We start from the raw sequence: 15464 nt of genomic DNA, 5'->3' as shown, positions 1-15464 counted from the left end.
TTGTCATGGTCATTGCTATCAACCATGAAAGGCGTGTTTTGGTAGTAATTTCTCCACCTTGAGTAAAATGTCTCCACAAAGGTTGACTATAAATTAGTCAGGAAATTAATCTAACTACCAAATGTAGTTTTTTGTTTTTCCCCCCTTTTCCAATTGCCTTCTACAGCCTCACAGTGTGATATTTTGATGCAGCAGTCACAGACTCACAGTAACACTTTAGCACCTTACCTCTACATATAGAACAACATAAAAATTTATAGCACAAGGAAGTGACCACTGAAACATTGACCACTGGAAAAAAGCATCAACCAACAAAGAAATAGTGCATGCCACCTCAGACACCAAGTAGGATGAAAAAAGAAGAGTATAATGTTATTACTACATCACTTCAGGTACTAGAATTTTATAGAAAAACTGAGGCCAGAGAGGTTCGACTTGGTACAACATTTAATATAGGAGTTTCTGGTAAGAAAGAATCATTTGAAGAGATGATCAATCCCTATATATTATTCCTTTTTATTTGATGACACCAACAGAAGCAACTCCATCACAATATCCTTCCAATACATGTACACACTCCAGCAGCTTTACATACTCTTAAAAAAGATTTTTTTTTAACCAAAAAATAGTTTTGCACATTTGAACTGCCTTAATGGGTAAACTAATCAAGTTTTAAAAGTAACAAAGCTCCATATAAATAAGATTTAACCATAAGAAAAAAAATACCATTGATTCTTTCATTTTAATTCTGCTTGAAGCATTCACTTTTCTTTCATACTGTGATTTTTTCTTTTTTCTTTTTTCTTTTTTATAAGTAGTGAAAGAGGTTTACTTGCTATGGACTGGGATTCGAAGGAATTTTCATGAAATTCAATTGAGCTGGAGCCCAAAAGCAAAGAGGGTAGCAGCTGGTTGGTTTCAATACCTTGGTAAGGCAGAAGAAAAAAGGACTTATGGGGGACTTCAAGCTTGGCAGAAAATCTGATCTGGAAGAGATATCTTCAGGTGGGTTGAGGGATCACAGGTCCTCAACGATGCTTCTTTTTCCCCTTTTTTTGGAAAATAAAAATAAAAATTCTTTGAACAAATAATTGCCAAAGGACATTGAAATAGGTTCCTCTAAAATTACTAGGCATTAAAACTACAAAAATGTGACTTAGATGATTGGTAATCTGACATTGCCTTCAATCATGAATCAAACAAAAAATCAGAACAATTTTCTATATCTTAATTAAGATACCCTTATAAACTTCAAAAAAACCAAAACCCTTAAATCTATACCACCAATTCTACATAACCCAGAAACCAAAAAGAAAAAATCACAAGCAAATTAAGCACCAATCAAATCGTCTACATAAGAAAAATTATTTTCTTTTATAAGTACCAGTGTTTTAAAAACCAGACCGGACTGGTCGGTCCAGCCGGTTCAACCGGGAACCGGAGCCAAACCGGTCCGGTTAAAAGCCCCAAAACTGGTCAATAACCGGTCAACAACCAGGGTTGAACCGGAAATTAAAAAAAAAGGGCTTTATGCCCGGTTCGGTTTTTAAAACCATGGTAAGTACATAAAAAAACACATTTATGAGAAATTCCTCTAGCTTCCTAAAGAACTTCACAATGTACAAACCCCAAGTCTGGAACAAAATACCCAAATGCACAAATGGATTGCACAAATAACTAAGCAACAAGTAATCCTTAAATAATTACAAATGTCTCATTCGTTCCACAAAATAACAAACTAAAATTAGTAAATATGATCTACCACTAGTCAACTCCCGAGTCTAGTGTCAATACAATCCAGGAAAGCATGTGAAACTAAGACAAATAGAAGTAAGGTATTCACTACACCTTAAATTTAAGCATAATATATATTTTTATGGTAACATTCAACACGCAACTCCAGCACTTAATTTTACTGGAGGGAACATTTATTAAAGTTAATTCCACTAGCAAATGGATGTATGACCACAAAGAAGGCCAAACTTTATAACAACTATTTTTCGCATTAACTTTACATTAGACAATTTGAAATAACTATCCATGAAAATAGGTCAAAAGAAACAACATTAGTGCACAATGAAATCTCAACAACAGATAGATCAATTAAAGGAACAATCAATCTTGCGCATACAAATGATGAGAAATATCAATCCTGGGCATATAAATGATGGGAAATATCATCTTATAAAAAATATAAAATTTACTCAAAACAAATACATGTCACTTACAGATTGACATGTGACGGGTAAAAATATGAAACTTGTCCTCGATCTTGAGAAACTAAAACCCCTTCACACAAACTTGTGAAGCAATTCTTGAATATTCTTATCTACTTGATTAGATGACAGCAAGTCAACCAACATGGTTGCAACCGTTGCATTTGCCGAAAAACCCTTGTCAACCATTATTTTGAGATATTTCATTGCCTTTGATGTCTCATTGTGTTGCAATAACCCTTGTATGATTGTGTTATATGTATGATCGTTAGGTGAACAACTGTTCCCATCCATTTTTTCAAGCAGCTCACTCGCTTCATCTAGTAGTCCCTCTTTGCAAAGCCCTTTGAGCATTATGGTGTAAGTTCGAACATTGGGTTGCAATCCTTTTGCAGGTAGACTATAAAAGAGTTCTCTTGCGGTTGAAAGTTTCCCGGCATTACACAAACCGTCAATCAATATGCTGTAAATCACAACATCGTTGCCCAACATTTTGCCTTCCATCCCTTGAAACAATTTTATTGCCTCAACAATTTGTTTATTCTTACAAAGGCCATCCATCAATATAGCATAGGTTTGGGGATCTGGAGGTTGGCCATAAGCCTGCATCTTATGGAATAGATCTAGTGCAGCCTTGGGTCTCCCTACTCGGAAAAAACCACTTATAAGAGTGTTGTAAGTCACAATATTAGGAGTCACTCCTTTGTTGGACATTTCATGAAACAGACTCCTTGCTTCATCAATTCTTTTATTCTTGCAATATCCATTGATCAATATGCTATAGCTATACACATTAGGTGAACAACCCCTCTCAACCATCACATTAAATGCTTTGACTGCATCATCCATTTTGTTTTGCAAACAATATCCATCAATCAAAGAACTGTAAGTGATAGTGTTAGGCTCAATGCCTCTTTGAATCATCACATCAAAAACTTCTTTTGCCTCTGTCAACTTCCCCTCTTTGCAAAGTGTGTCCACCAATATGTTGAAGGTATGTGCATTTGGCATGATCTTCCTTTGCACCATCTCATTCAATAAAGTAGTAGCCTCCTTCCACCGGCCAAAATTGCATAGGCCTTGAAATAAGCACGTGTAAGTGATAATGTTTGGTTGAATGCCTTTACTCCTCATTTCAGATAAAAGATTCAAAGCTTCAGTTACCAATTTGTCCTTACATAAATTGTCAATAATTGTGCTATAGAGCACCACATTAGCTTTAAACTTCCCCTCTTCCATCTTCCTAAGCAATCTAATAGCCATATCAGTCTTACCAATCTTACACAGAGCATTTAGTATCGTTCCACAAGTAACTGCATCCGGTTCATGCCCATTCTTCTCCATTTCTTCTACCAACCTCACAGCTCCAGCAATTTTACCTTGAAGACAGAGCCCTTTGACAAGAGTGTTTAGAGTTATATGGTTTGGCTGATAACCAAGTTTGAAAAGCGTTGCTAAGACAGAGAACCCAAAATCTAGACGGTTTAAATGGCAGAAGCAGTTAATCAAAATAGTAAGAGAATAAAGATCAGGAGAGATACCATATGATTCGATTTGTTTAATTAGAGTAATGACTTGAGAGTAATGCTTCATTCTCGCAATGGCACCCAACAACTGAGTGAAATCCACAATGGAAGGCAAAGGGCTTAAGTGAAGCATTTTATCAAACAGGTCTAAGGCATGATCAAGATTCCTAAAGCTTCCAGATTTGCACTCATTTCTCACATATTCCAACAACCTATTTGGGCTTTCCGCATTTTTACTACTGGTAAGAGTAGAATAATTATAATAAGAATGAAATGGAAGGCTTACTCTAATTCTCAAACGATTGCATATAAAAAGAAGAGAGCTTGTTGATTTAGCAGAAAAATCACACTTACCCATTTCCCTGAAGAAGAAGAAGAAGAAGATGATGAAGAAGAAGAAGCAGTTCTGACAGCTCTTCCGATTCGGGTCGGATTTCAGTGGAGCTCCGGAGCTTCAATGGAGAAAGCCGTGGCAGATAGAAGCAGTAGTGACTAGTGAGAGAAAATGATATAGGGTGGCAAACCGCATACTAACATAAGGTGGGTTTTTTTTTTTTTTTTTTTTTAAACGCTTCGAACTTTTATTTAAAAAAGTCAGTTATAAAGTAAATATAATCGATGATAAGTACATTATGAAAGTGTGAAAAAAAATCCTTGTTAGGCAAAATTATGTTTGCAAAAATTAATGTAATAAGTAGAGAGAATTTTTTTTTTTTTACTTTTCTTTTTGGGGATTATATAAGTAGACCAAAAAGTGAATCATCCAATTAACTGGCCATAGAACAAAGTTTTCTTCCAAGACTCCAAACTGATGACTAATTATTTACTAAATGAAAAAGAATATTCATTCCTCATACCAGGTAATAGTGAATTAAATCCTTTGTCAGTGGTAACCTTAGAGATGCTGGCTGCGAGGCATGCCCCAAGAGGTAGGCTTACTGCAATCCCATTTTGAAGACGATTCCGAGATTGGAATAAAGGCGCTGCAGAAAGGAAACATGTTGTTCTCCTCCTTTGGTCATTTAGTTAGGGATACTATATCCTTTGTTAGTCTCTTATGTGGCTTTTCTTTCTCTCATAATGTAAGGTAAGGAAATGCAGTCGCACATGTCTTAGTTCAGAGAGTAAGACTATCTTTTCCTTTACTTGTCTGGATGAAATCTGTTCTACCAGATTTATATTATGTGGTTTTTGCTGATTTTTCAGTACACTAATATTTATGTAAACATTTTAGTTTTCTAAAAAAAAAAAAAAAAAAGTAATAGTGAATTATACTAATATTGATATGAAAAGAAGTCAGCATTATTCTCAAAGTATTGATAATATTTTCTCAAACATAAATTTTATCGAAATCACGATATTTATATGAAAGTTCATTAGATTATTCACATGTAATTATATGATTTATAAAATCATTTTTTAAAAAAATTATACAACTATTAAATAGAGAAAATGACTAAAGGTATATATGTTTGCTATTTGAGTTATCGCATAATATTCTCCAACTCATTTTGGAGAAAAATTCTCTCCATTGTACATTGTAGATTGGATTTTTTTTTTTTTTGAATAAATTTTATCTACTTAGACAAAAGGAGAATTTGAGCTTCATGGCCCTAAAATCATTAAACTAATTTGACAAAGTTGTATCTTTAAGTCATGCATGTATTGTGTGCCTTTATTTTTTTTTTTTAATTTAAATTTTTTTAATAATGTAATTAAGTTATTTACTTATGTACAATTTTTTTTTTAAAATGGTTAGAAATTTATGCTACCCCTTGGACCTCATGCACAAAGACACTTTATACATGGGGAGTTACTTGTACTAACAAGTCCAATAAATTTGTATAACCTCACTTTAAGTACGACAGTGCTTTTATCTATTTTAAACAAATTGGTAAAATCCAATCTGAACACACAGAATCGCTTGTTGAGCTTTTAGAGTTTTTATTGTGTAAAGCCTTTGTAATTGAGTTGGTATGATAATATTTCATTAATCATATCTAGTTTTTGGGTTATGGATTAGGTTTAAATTGGTTTTATAAATGATTTGTTTACTTTATTACATAACTTGAATAATTGGAACATACCTTTAATGGAAAGTAATATTTGCTTGATAGGCACTTCCCATTTTATTATGTTTGCCTTTGAGAAAATGAAGGTTGCAAACTCGAGACAATTCGGAATTAATTTTTGGAACACAAATGGATTACTATAATTCAGGAAAACCAAGTTTATAATATATTGATATCGTTTAGATTTATATAGTTATATGGATTTTCTCAAGTATATTACTGTTATTATTGAGTGAAATTGTTAAAAAAGCAGATATGTTAGGTGTCATTTAGTTGAAATGACTTGAATTTATAAATTAGGAAACTCAAAATGGTGAATAAATTGCATTTTCTTGTTACCTTAGAAAACACTGAACAAGGGTTTCCAAAAAAAGAAAAAACACAAAAAAATAACTAAGACAAAAGTTGAAGAAATAGATGTGTTTTAACCCATTTTCCACAATGTGAATCATCAATACTAAACTTAAATATTGGTCAAAGTCATCTACTAACCATGAGCTACAATAAAGAGGAAAGAAATTATTTCAATACCATGGTAATAGAATTATGTGAGCTCTAAATGGGTGATCACCCTTCTTTAGGATTTCACAACGGCATAATGATTCACCTATTCAACAAAACCTTTGCTCAACAATGAATCACATAGGAAATGGACCAACCTACAGCTAATGTATCTGTTGCAATGCATCTAGATATGACGGATGAAAATGCGCCTACGCTCAAGTATTAAAAGCAAGTGCAATGTATTTTGTTGTGGGTGCCATATAACACATGCTCTTCTTACATATGGGATATAGTTCTTTTTAGTTTTTATATGAAACTAGCCGCAAACCCGTGCGTTGCGCGTGATAATTATTTTTATAGTGGTTTTATTAATTTTTTTTTACAATTTAAACTAATCTAATAATGAGTAATGTATTTCGTAATTTTATTTTTATTTATTATAGGAACAATCATAAATGTAATATAGGAACAATTTAAAACACCAAAAAAACGTAAACAAAAAAAAAATAATAATCTATTAAGGTTGTTTTCTTTGTAGAAATTATAATTTCGGCCGTCCAAAACATATTATTAAATAAACAATTATTAGCAAAATTTAAGAATTAAATTTCTATACATGGATTGTTATAAAATAATAATAAAAATAAAATTGCAAAAGTTAAAATTTGTCACCTATCTGATTATTTTCGTTTGGCTAACTTTTGTTTTTCTTTAAATAAATGGCATTATAGGGTACTTCTAATACAACTATTAAGAGTACTTTGTCCACCACAAAGGATTAGAAAATAAACAAAAATTAGTAAAGTCTCATAATTCAACATCTAAATTGAGAACTATAAAAAATCATGTTATGTAATAGAATAAATACCAATTTATCCAAATCATGCTATGTAATAGAATAATATTATATTTTTATATGCTATATTTAATTCTTTAGAACGCAATAGGATAACATTTAACAATCAAAGAGAATAAAAAAAAAATTAAAAAACAAAACTAAATCACAATTTAAAAAACAAAACTAAATCACATTAACCCAAAATAGAGTTTTAAAGAATAAAAAAATTATCAACCTAAAGTAGAGATGCAAGAAAAATAAAAAAAATCCACCAAAAAATTTAGAGAGAGAGAGAGAGAGAGAGAGGGAGAGAGAGAGAGGGAACATTTTTTTGTGAGGAAAAACTATGCATAGAATAGAAGAGATAGTGACAAATTTATAGTAAGAGGATGTGAATAAGAAGAGACAAAAATAAATGAAGATGAAGGGAAACATGAAGAATGATATTAATGTAGAGAGTAGTGGGAAGATGAAAAGGTAAGGGAGGGAGAAAAATTGAAGAATTAGTGGGGAGATGAAATGGTAAGGGAGAGAGAAATGTTGGAGAAGTGTAAATATTAAAAAAAAAATGTTAAAAATAATTATAAGAAAATTGGAAAAAAAAAAAATCCTAAAGCTTGAAAGGCTTCAACGTTTTGTTTTTTTGTTTTCGTTTTCTTCCTTTAAGCTGAAAAGGCTCACACAAAACCCTAAAACTGAATTGAAAAGGTTTTGGGTTGAGCTTGATAGTGGAACTAAATAAATAAGAGGTGGACTGGATTAATTATACAGATTTATTATAGGGTGATAGTGGAAGTAAATAAATAAGTAGTGGATTGCATTTATAGGGCTGAAAATTATAAAAACCATTTTAAAATTGTAGGACAAATTATATTTAAAAAGAAAAAAGAAAAAAAAAAGAATGACGTGGCAGCTGATGTGGCGCAACGTGAGAGCAACAGCATTAAACGCTACGTTTCAGCTTTTAGTAATATATAGATTTTATTTTTAAAAAAACCCCATACCATTGAGATGTACCCAACCACTTGTTAATCCATTAAGGCCGGCAATCAAACACCTACGGCGTTTTAACCAAAATCCTGATGGTTATGCATTGAAGAGGATCCATATGGAAAAGAAGATCAGATCAATTACACCATAATCAAGACCCTAGAAACTAAGGTACCACTACTCCCATTTTAGCTAAAGAGATTGGTGACTCACAAAAGATAAACATAAATGGATCTTCCAGTACCCATAGCATTCACCATATAGGAATACGAGAATTAACCTTTTAATCATGAATGGAAATTAGGGGAGCAGACAAGATATTTCAACCATGTCCATTAAAGGGGAGCCAAAAACAAGGGTATCCCAAAATAAAAAGGTTTATTTCTATGAAATATGAATCATTAATTTTTTTAGAATCTACAAGGCAAGCGTCAATTTCTTTCATATGGTAACAATGATCTAAACAAACAGATACATTCTTAAGACAATATCAAATGTAAAATGCATGAACACCACACAACAACACTAACATCCCATTTGACAGAGACTGTAGCCCAAAAATGTTACTGAATATTTACTGATCTCCTAAGCCTGCAAGAACCAAAAAGATAGAGACAAATTCAAATAATAAGTCCATAATTATACATAAGGTTATCAGGAATGAATTTGAATACAACACTAGAGCCTACCCTTAATAGAAATATTGTGGGAAAGCAAGTCTAGGCCCTCGTACAGCCATTCCCTAGAAGTGGCACATGTTCTCTGGATATACCTATAATAGAACCCACAGAAATGGCCCCAATCGGTGGATATTATTCAATTTCCCATGCATAGGATAAAATATGAGAGAGAGAGAGAGAGAGAGAGAGAGAGAGAGAATGTCAATCAATATACCAGTGGTGGTATTGTCCGGGATTGAAGAACAAGTTTATCGGTGGCATCCACGGCATTTGGAAGATCCTTCTTGTTTGGAAATACGAGCAGCAATGCATCCCTCAAAACAGCCTAGGCATTCAACAAGAATTATATTATGCACAAGAAAATTTTCAACAAAATTTTCAACAAAATTTGGACATAGTGGGTAACTAAATTTGCTACTTGCTTACAGTAAGGAATGCAAATGGACAATTTTGGGTCCTTTTTACTCTATAAGATAAAGGGGTATACATGTCATTAATTCCAACAAAACACTTAAATCGGAATAATGCATAAAGTAACAGTATTACAATAGCAATGTTTACAACAACAAAAAATGATCCAACTTCATTCAATATGAGAATTGTTGATTATATTTATATAGTATTAGTTTTTATGATGCACAGATACTTCATTTGGAGTCCCGTACCAATGTCGTATCCGTGTTGTACCTGTCTCATAATAGTGTCCTATCTACCGTATCATGTTATAATTTTTAAAAAATTGCTCATGTCACCATATAATACCCATACCCATGTCCGTACACCCTAGGTTTCTAGAAGAAGAGTAATGTAAGAACACAATCAATTTTTCAAAGATTAAAATTTTCTTTTCTTTTAAGGCTGCATAACTAAATTAACATATTATACGTTCATTGAGCTCCTATCAGGATGGAACCTTTAATTACCTCATTCAACATCCGGTGCAGATTATGCCTGGCCTCAACCATTGTCATGGTCATTGCTCCACCTTGAGTAAAAGGTCTCCACAAAAGTTGACTATTATTTAGTCAGGAAATTAATCTAACTACCAACTGTAGCTTTTTCTTTTTCCACCTTTTCCAATTGCCTTCCATAGCCTCACCATGTGATATTTTGAAGCAGTAGTCACATTAAACTTTAGCACCTGTACATATAGAACAACAAAAAAATTGATAGCACAAAGAAGTGACTTCTGAAACATTGACCATTGGAAAGAAGCATCAACTAACAATCAAATAGTGCATGCCACCTCAGAGACCAAGTAGGATAGAAAAAGAAGAGAGTATAATGTTATTACTACACCACTTCAGACAATAGAATTTTATATATAGAACAATTGAGGCCAGAGAGGTTCGACTTGATACAACATTTAATATGGGAGTTTCTAGTAAGCAATAAGAATCATTTTAAGAGATGATTAAACCCAATATATTATAACTTTTTTCATTTGATGACACCAACAGAAGCAACTCCATCACTATGTCCTTCCAATACAAGTGTACAGACTCCAGCAGCTTTACATGCTCTTGAAGAAGACTTTTTTTAACAAAAAAAGGTTTTGCACATTTGAACTGCCGTCCTGGAGAAACTAATCAAGTTTTAAAAGTAACAAAGCTCCATATATATAAGATTTAACCAAAAGAAGAAAAAAAATACCATTGATTCTTTCATTTTAATCCTGCTTGAAGCATTTGCTTTAGTTTCATACTGTGTTTGTTTTTTTTTGGATTAGTGAAAGAGATTTACTTGCTATGGACTGGGATTCGAAGGAATTTTCATGAAATTCAATTGAGCTGGAGCCCAAAGGCAAAGAGGGTAGCAGATGGTTGGTTCCAATACCTTAGTAAAGCAGAAGAAAAAAGGACTTATGGAGGACTTGAAGCTTGGCAGAAAATCAGATCTCGAAGAGAGATCTTCAGATGGGTTGAGGGATCACAGGTCCTCAATGATGCTTCTTTTTCCCCTTTTTTTGGAAAATAAAATTAAAAATTCTTTGAACACATAATTGCAAAAGGACAAAGAAATAGGTTCCTATATAATCACGGAGGCATTAAAACTACAAAAATGTGACTTAGATGATGGGTAATTTGACATTGCCTTCAATCATGAATCAAACAAAAAATCATAATTATTTTCTATATCCTAATTAAGATACCCTTACAAACTTCAAAACCCCAAAACCCTTAAATCTGTACCACCAATTCTACCTAACCCAAAAACCAAAAAGAAAGGATCACAAGCAAATTAATCACCAAACAAATCATCTACATAAGAAGACACTATTTTCTTTTATAAGTACATAAGAAAACACATTCATAATAAATTCCTCTAGCTTCCTAAAGAACTTCACAATGTACAAACCCCAAGTCTGGGACAAAGTACCCAAATGCACAAATAGAATTCATTAATGAAGAATTTTCGGGAAAAAAAGTCATGAACAAATGGATTGCACAAATAACTAAGCAACAAGTATTCCTTAAATAATTACAAATGTCTCATTAGTTCCACAAAATAACAAACTAAAATTAGTAAATATGATCTACCACTAGTCAAGCTCATATGTCAGCCCATTTTATGCCAAAAATAATATTGAATTTCTTCTTTCATACACTTGTTTAAGCATCCACAACATCAAACATTGGATTTTATGATCACCAAATCATCAAGTTATTTTTGCACCATAATGCAACCAAAGTTGCAAATCTTCTTCATTAAGTTCAAAAGCGTTTCGAACTACACAAATATAAATTGGTTCCAACTCCCGAGTCTAGTGTCAATAAATTTCAAGAAAGCATGTGAAACTAAGACAAATTCAGCCTAGAAATAGAAGTCAAGTATTCGCTACACCTTGCATTTAAGTGTAATATATATTTTTATTGAATAACATTTAACATGCAACTCCAACACTTAATTTTATTCGAGGAAACATTTATTAATGATAATTTCACTTGCTAATGGATGTATGACCACAAACAAGGCCAAACTTTAAAACAAATATATTTAGCATCAACTTTACATTTGACAAAATTGAAATAAATATCTATGAAAATACGTTGAAAGCAGCAACATAAGTGCACAATTAAATCTCATCAAAAGATAGAACAAACAATCTTGCGCATATAAATGAAGAAAAAGTTCATCTTGTAAAAAATATAAAGTTTACTAAAAGAAAAAACATGTCACTTATAGATTGACAAGTGATGGGTAAAAATATGAAGCTTGCCCTTGATTTGGAGAAGCTAAAAAACCTTCACACAAACTTATGAAGCAATTCTTGAATGTTCTTATTCACTTGATTAGATGACAACAAGTCAACCAACATGGTTGCAACGGTCGCATTTGCTGAGAAACCCTTGTCAGCCATTATTTTGAGATATTTCATTCCTTTGATGTCTCATTGTGTTGCAATAACCCTTGGATGATTGTGTTATATGTGCGATCATTAGGTGTATAACCGTTCCCATCCATTTTCTCAAGCAGCTCACTCGCTTCATCTATTAGTCCCTCTTTGCAAAGCCCATTGAGCATTATGGTGTAAGTTCGAACATTGGGTTGCAATCCTTTCGCAGGTAGACTATAAAAGAGTTCTCTTGCAGCTGTAAGTTTCCCAGCATTACACAAACCGTCAATCAATATGTTGTAAATCACAATATCGTTGCCCAACGTTTTGCCTTCCATCCCCTGAAACAATTTTATTGCCTCAACAATTTGTTTATTCTTACAAAGGCCATCCATCAATATAGCATAGGTTTGGGGATTTGGAGGTTGGCCACAAGCCTGCATCTTATGGAATAAATCTAGTGCAACCTGTAGTCTCCCCACTCGACAAAAACCACTTATAAGAGTGTTGTAAGTCACAACATTGGGAGTCACTCCTTTGTTGGACATTTCATGAAACAGACTCCTTGCTTCATCAATTCTTTTATTCTTGCAATATCCATTGATCAATATGCTATAACTATACACATTAGGTGAACAACCCCACTCAACCATCACATTAAATGCTTTGACTGCATCATCCATTTTGTTTTGCAAACAGTATCCATCAATCAAAGAATTGTAAGTGACAGTGTCAGGCTCAATGCCTCTTTGAATCATCACATCAAAAACTTCTTTCGCCTCTGTCAACTTCCCCTTTTTGCAAAATGTGTCCACCAATATGCTGAAGGTATGTGCATTTGGCATGATCTTCCTTTGCACCATCTCATTCAATAAAGTAGTAGCCTCCTTCCACCGGCCAAAATTGCATAGGCCTTGAAATAAGCACGTGTAAGTGATAATGTTTGGTTGAATGCCTTTATTCTTCATTTCAAATAGAAGATTCAAAGCTTCAGTTACCAATTTTTCTTTACATAAATTGTCAATGATTGTGCTATAGAGCACCACATTAGGTTTAAACTTCCCTTCCTCCATCTTCCTAAGCAATCTAATAGCCATATCAGTCTCACCAATCTTACACAAACTATGTACTATTGTTCCACAAGTAATTTCATTAGGTTCATAGCCTTTCTTCTCCATTTCATCTACCAACCTCACAGCTCCAGCAATGTTACCTTGGAGACAGAGGCCCTTGACAAGAGTGCTTAGAGTTATATGGTTTGGTTGATAACCAAGTTTCAAAAGTCTTGCCAAGATCGAGAACCCAAAATCTACTCCGTTCAAGTGGCAAAAGCAGTTAATCAAAACAGTGAGAGTATAAACATTGGGAGCAATTCCTAACGATTCCATTTGTCCAATTAGATTAATGACTACTGAGTAATGCTTCATTCTTGCAATGGCAGCCAAAAACTGAGTGAAATCCACAATGGAAGGCAAAGGGCTTAAGTGAAGCATTTTATCAAACAGGTCTAAGGCATGATCAAGATTCCTAAAGCTTCCAGATTTGCACACAACTCTCACATATTCCAACAACCCATTTGGGCTTTCCACATTTTCTCTACTAGTAAGAGTAGAATTATAATAATAAGAATGAAATGGAAGGCGTACCGTAATTTTCAAGCGATTGCATATAAAAAGAAGAGAGCTAGTTGATTTAGCAGAAAAACCCATTTCCTGAAGATGAAGAAAAAGAAGAAGCAAATTTGACAGATATTACGTTTTGTGGTGGTAGATCCAGCTAAAAATTCGGGTCCGGTTTCGGTGGAGCTTATGAGCTTCAATGGAGAAGCAGTGGTAGATCGTAGAGGTGAGAGAGAGAGAGGGATGCAGTGGCAGATTACACTGTCCATAAACGGTGGGTTTTCTTTTCCTTTTTTTCTTACTTTATACTAATTTTTAAGGTTTTTTCTTCTGATAAATGAAACATAGTTATATACTTATATGAAATTCTTGACATAATTATATAAAATGCAGCAAATTAATTATACATATATGTGTATATGATTTTTGATTATTATGATAATCTCTTTTAAGGAATGAGGGGCCGTTTGGTACGTGATTTTGAGCAACAATTTCCAATTTTTAAACAACATTACACGTATCTTCACACACTTTTTCATTTATATGTATTTTCAAAAAATACAAACAACATTACTAGAACAATATTACCAAACACTCCCTGAATCATTTGAATAATTTATGTGTGCATTTATGTATAATTTTTATTTAAATAAATTGTTCAAATAGTTCATTCTCTTAGTATATATCAGCCTCCCTGTGGGACTTTTTTTTTTGTAGGATTTTATTTTTTTATTTTTAGGAACTTATGGTAGTTTTATTTAGAATATAGGGGTAGGTTTTTTTTTTTTTTTTTAATGGAAATACTATTTTCTTCCCTACATTTTTACCTCATTTATACTTTGGTCCCTACCATCATCTCACTAACAAAAATTGTCTACGTGGTAGATGAAGTGTACTGTTAACATACCAAATGCTGACGTGACCATTAAAATAATAATAAAATTTTTTATTTGGCATTAAAAAATGCCACGTAAGTATCTAAATTTAAAAAATTAATTTATCAATTTTAACTAAATAAAAAAATTAAAAACAAAAAACTACATGAATTAAGATCTAAGTACATCTTAAACAAGAACAACAAGAACACCAACCCAGATTTAAGAACACAAAATTAAAAATCAAAAATCACAAACCCAGAAAATAAGAACACAAAATTAAACTTCAAATCCACATCAGATTAAACATGAACACAAAATTTAAAACCCAGAAAATTTGAACAAGAAATTGAACCCAGCCATCAAGAAGATGAAATCATGGAAGGTTTAATTCCATTTCTTCTCCAAGCCATCAAGAAGTTGAAGCCTCACAACAAATATAATAGAAGCCACTCAGAAAACTCAAACCGTAGCTACCATTTGTTAAATGTAGCAGAATCATTCAATGGTTCATCTCATAGGCGAACCCAAGTTGAATTTCAACCACCAACCATAGAGTTCATACAACAAAGACCTAGTTATGAATACAATTGCTTATCTAGTGTTCACAAAAGGTCTACATCATCTTCTTGTTAAAATAGAGAAAATTTAAAACCCAAAAAATTAACATCAGATCCAAATCAACACGAAATTAAACATGAAAAAATCCAAAAAATCATACCCCCACACCACCAAAGCATCAAACACAAAAATCAAACCCAGATTTTTAGCCCCCCAAACACTAAATTCAAACCCAAATTTTCGGCC

General features: G+C 32.9%; 1 protein-coding gene and 1 pseudogene across 1 annotated transcript; both read right to left on the bottom strand.

Moving 5' to 3' along the window:
- Positions 1–140: 140 nt before the first annotated feature.
- On the bottom strand, positions 141–13879 carry LOC115980355. The gene is made up of 8 exons (XM_031102618.1): positions 12205–13879; positions 9898–9967; positions 9750–9811; positions 9041–9151; positions 8836–8908; positions 8725–8737; positions 2229–4194; positions 141–228 (listed from the first exon to the last, which is right to left on the bottom strand). The coding sequence occupies exons 1-7, from the start codon at positions 13870–13872 to the stop codon at positions 2292–2294; spliced, it is 3900 nt and encodes a 1299-aa protein (XP_030958478.1). The 5' UTR covers positions 13873–13879; the 3' UTR covers positions 141–228; positions 2229–2291.
- On the bottom strand, positions 8149–13896 carry LOC115978925 (annotated as a pseudogene).
- Between the last annotated feature and the right edge of the window lie 1568 nt (positions 13897–15464).

Source organism: Quercus lobata, chromosome 3, assembly GCF_001633185.2.
Source record: "Quercus lobata isolate SW786 chromosome 3, ValleyOak3.0 Primary Assembly, whole genome shotgun sequence".
Taxonomy (NCBI): Eukaryota; Viridiplantae; Streptophyta; class Magnoliopsida; order Fagales; family Fagaceae; genus Quercus; species Quercus lobata.
The sequence above is the reverse complement of the archived record's forward strand: the minus strand, read 5'-3'. Positions and strand labels throughout refer to the sequence as shown.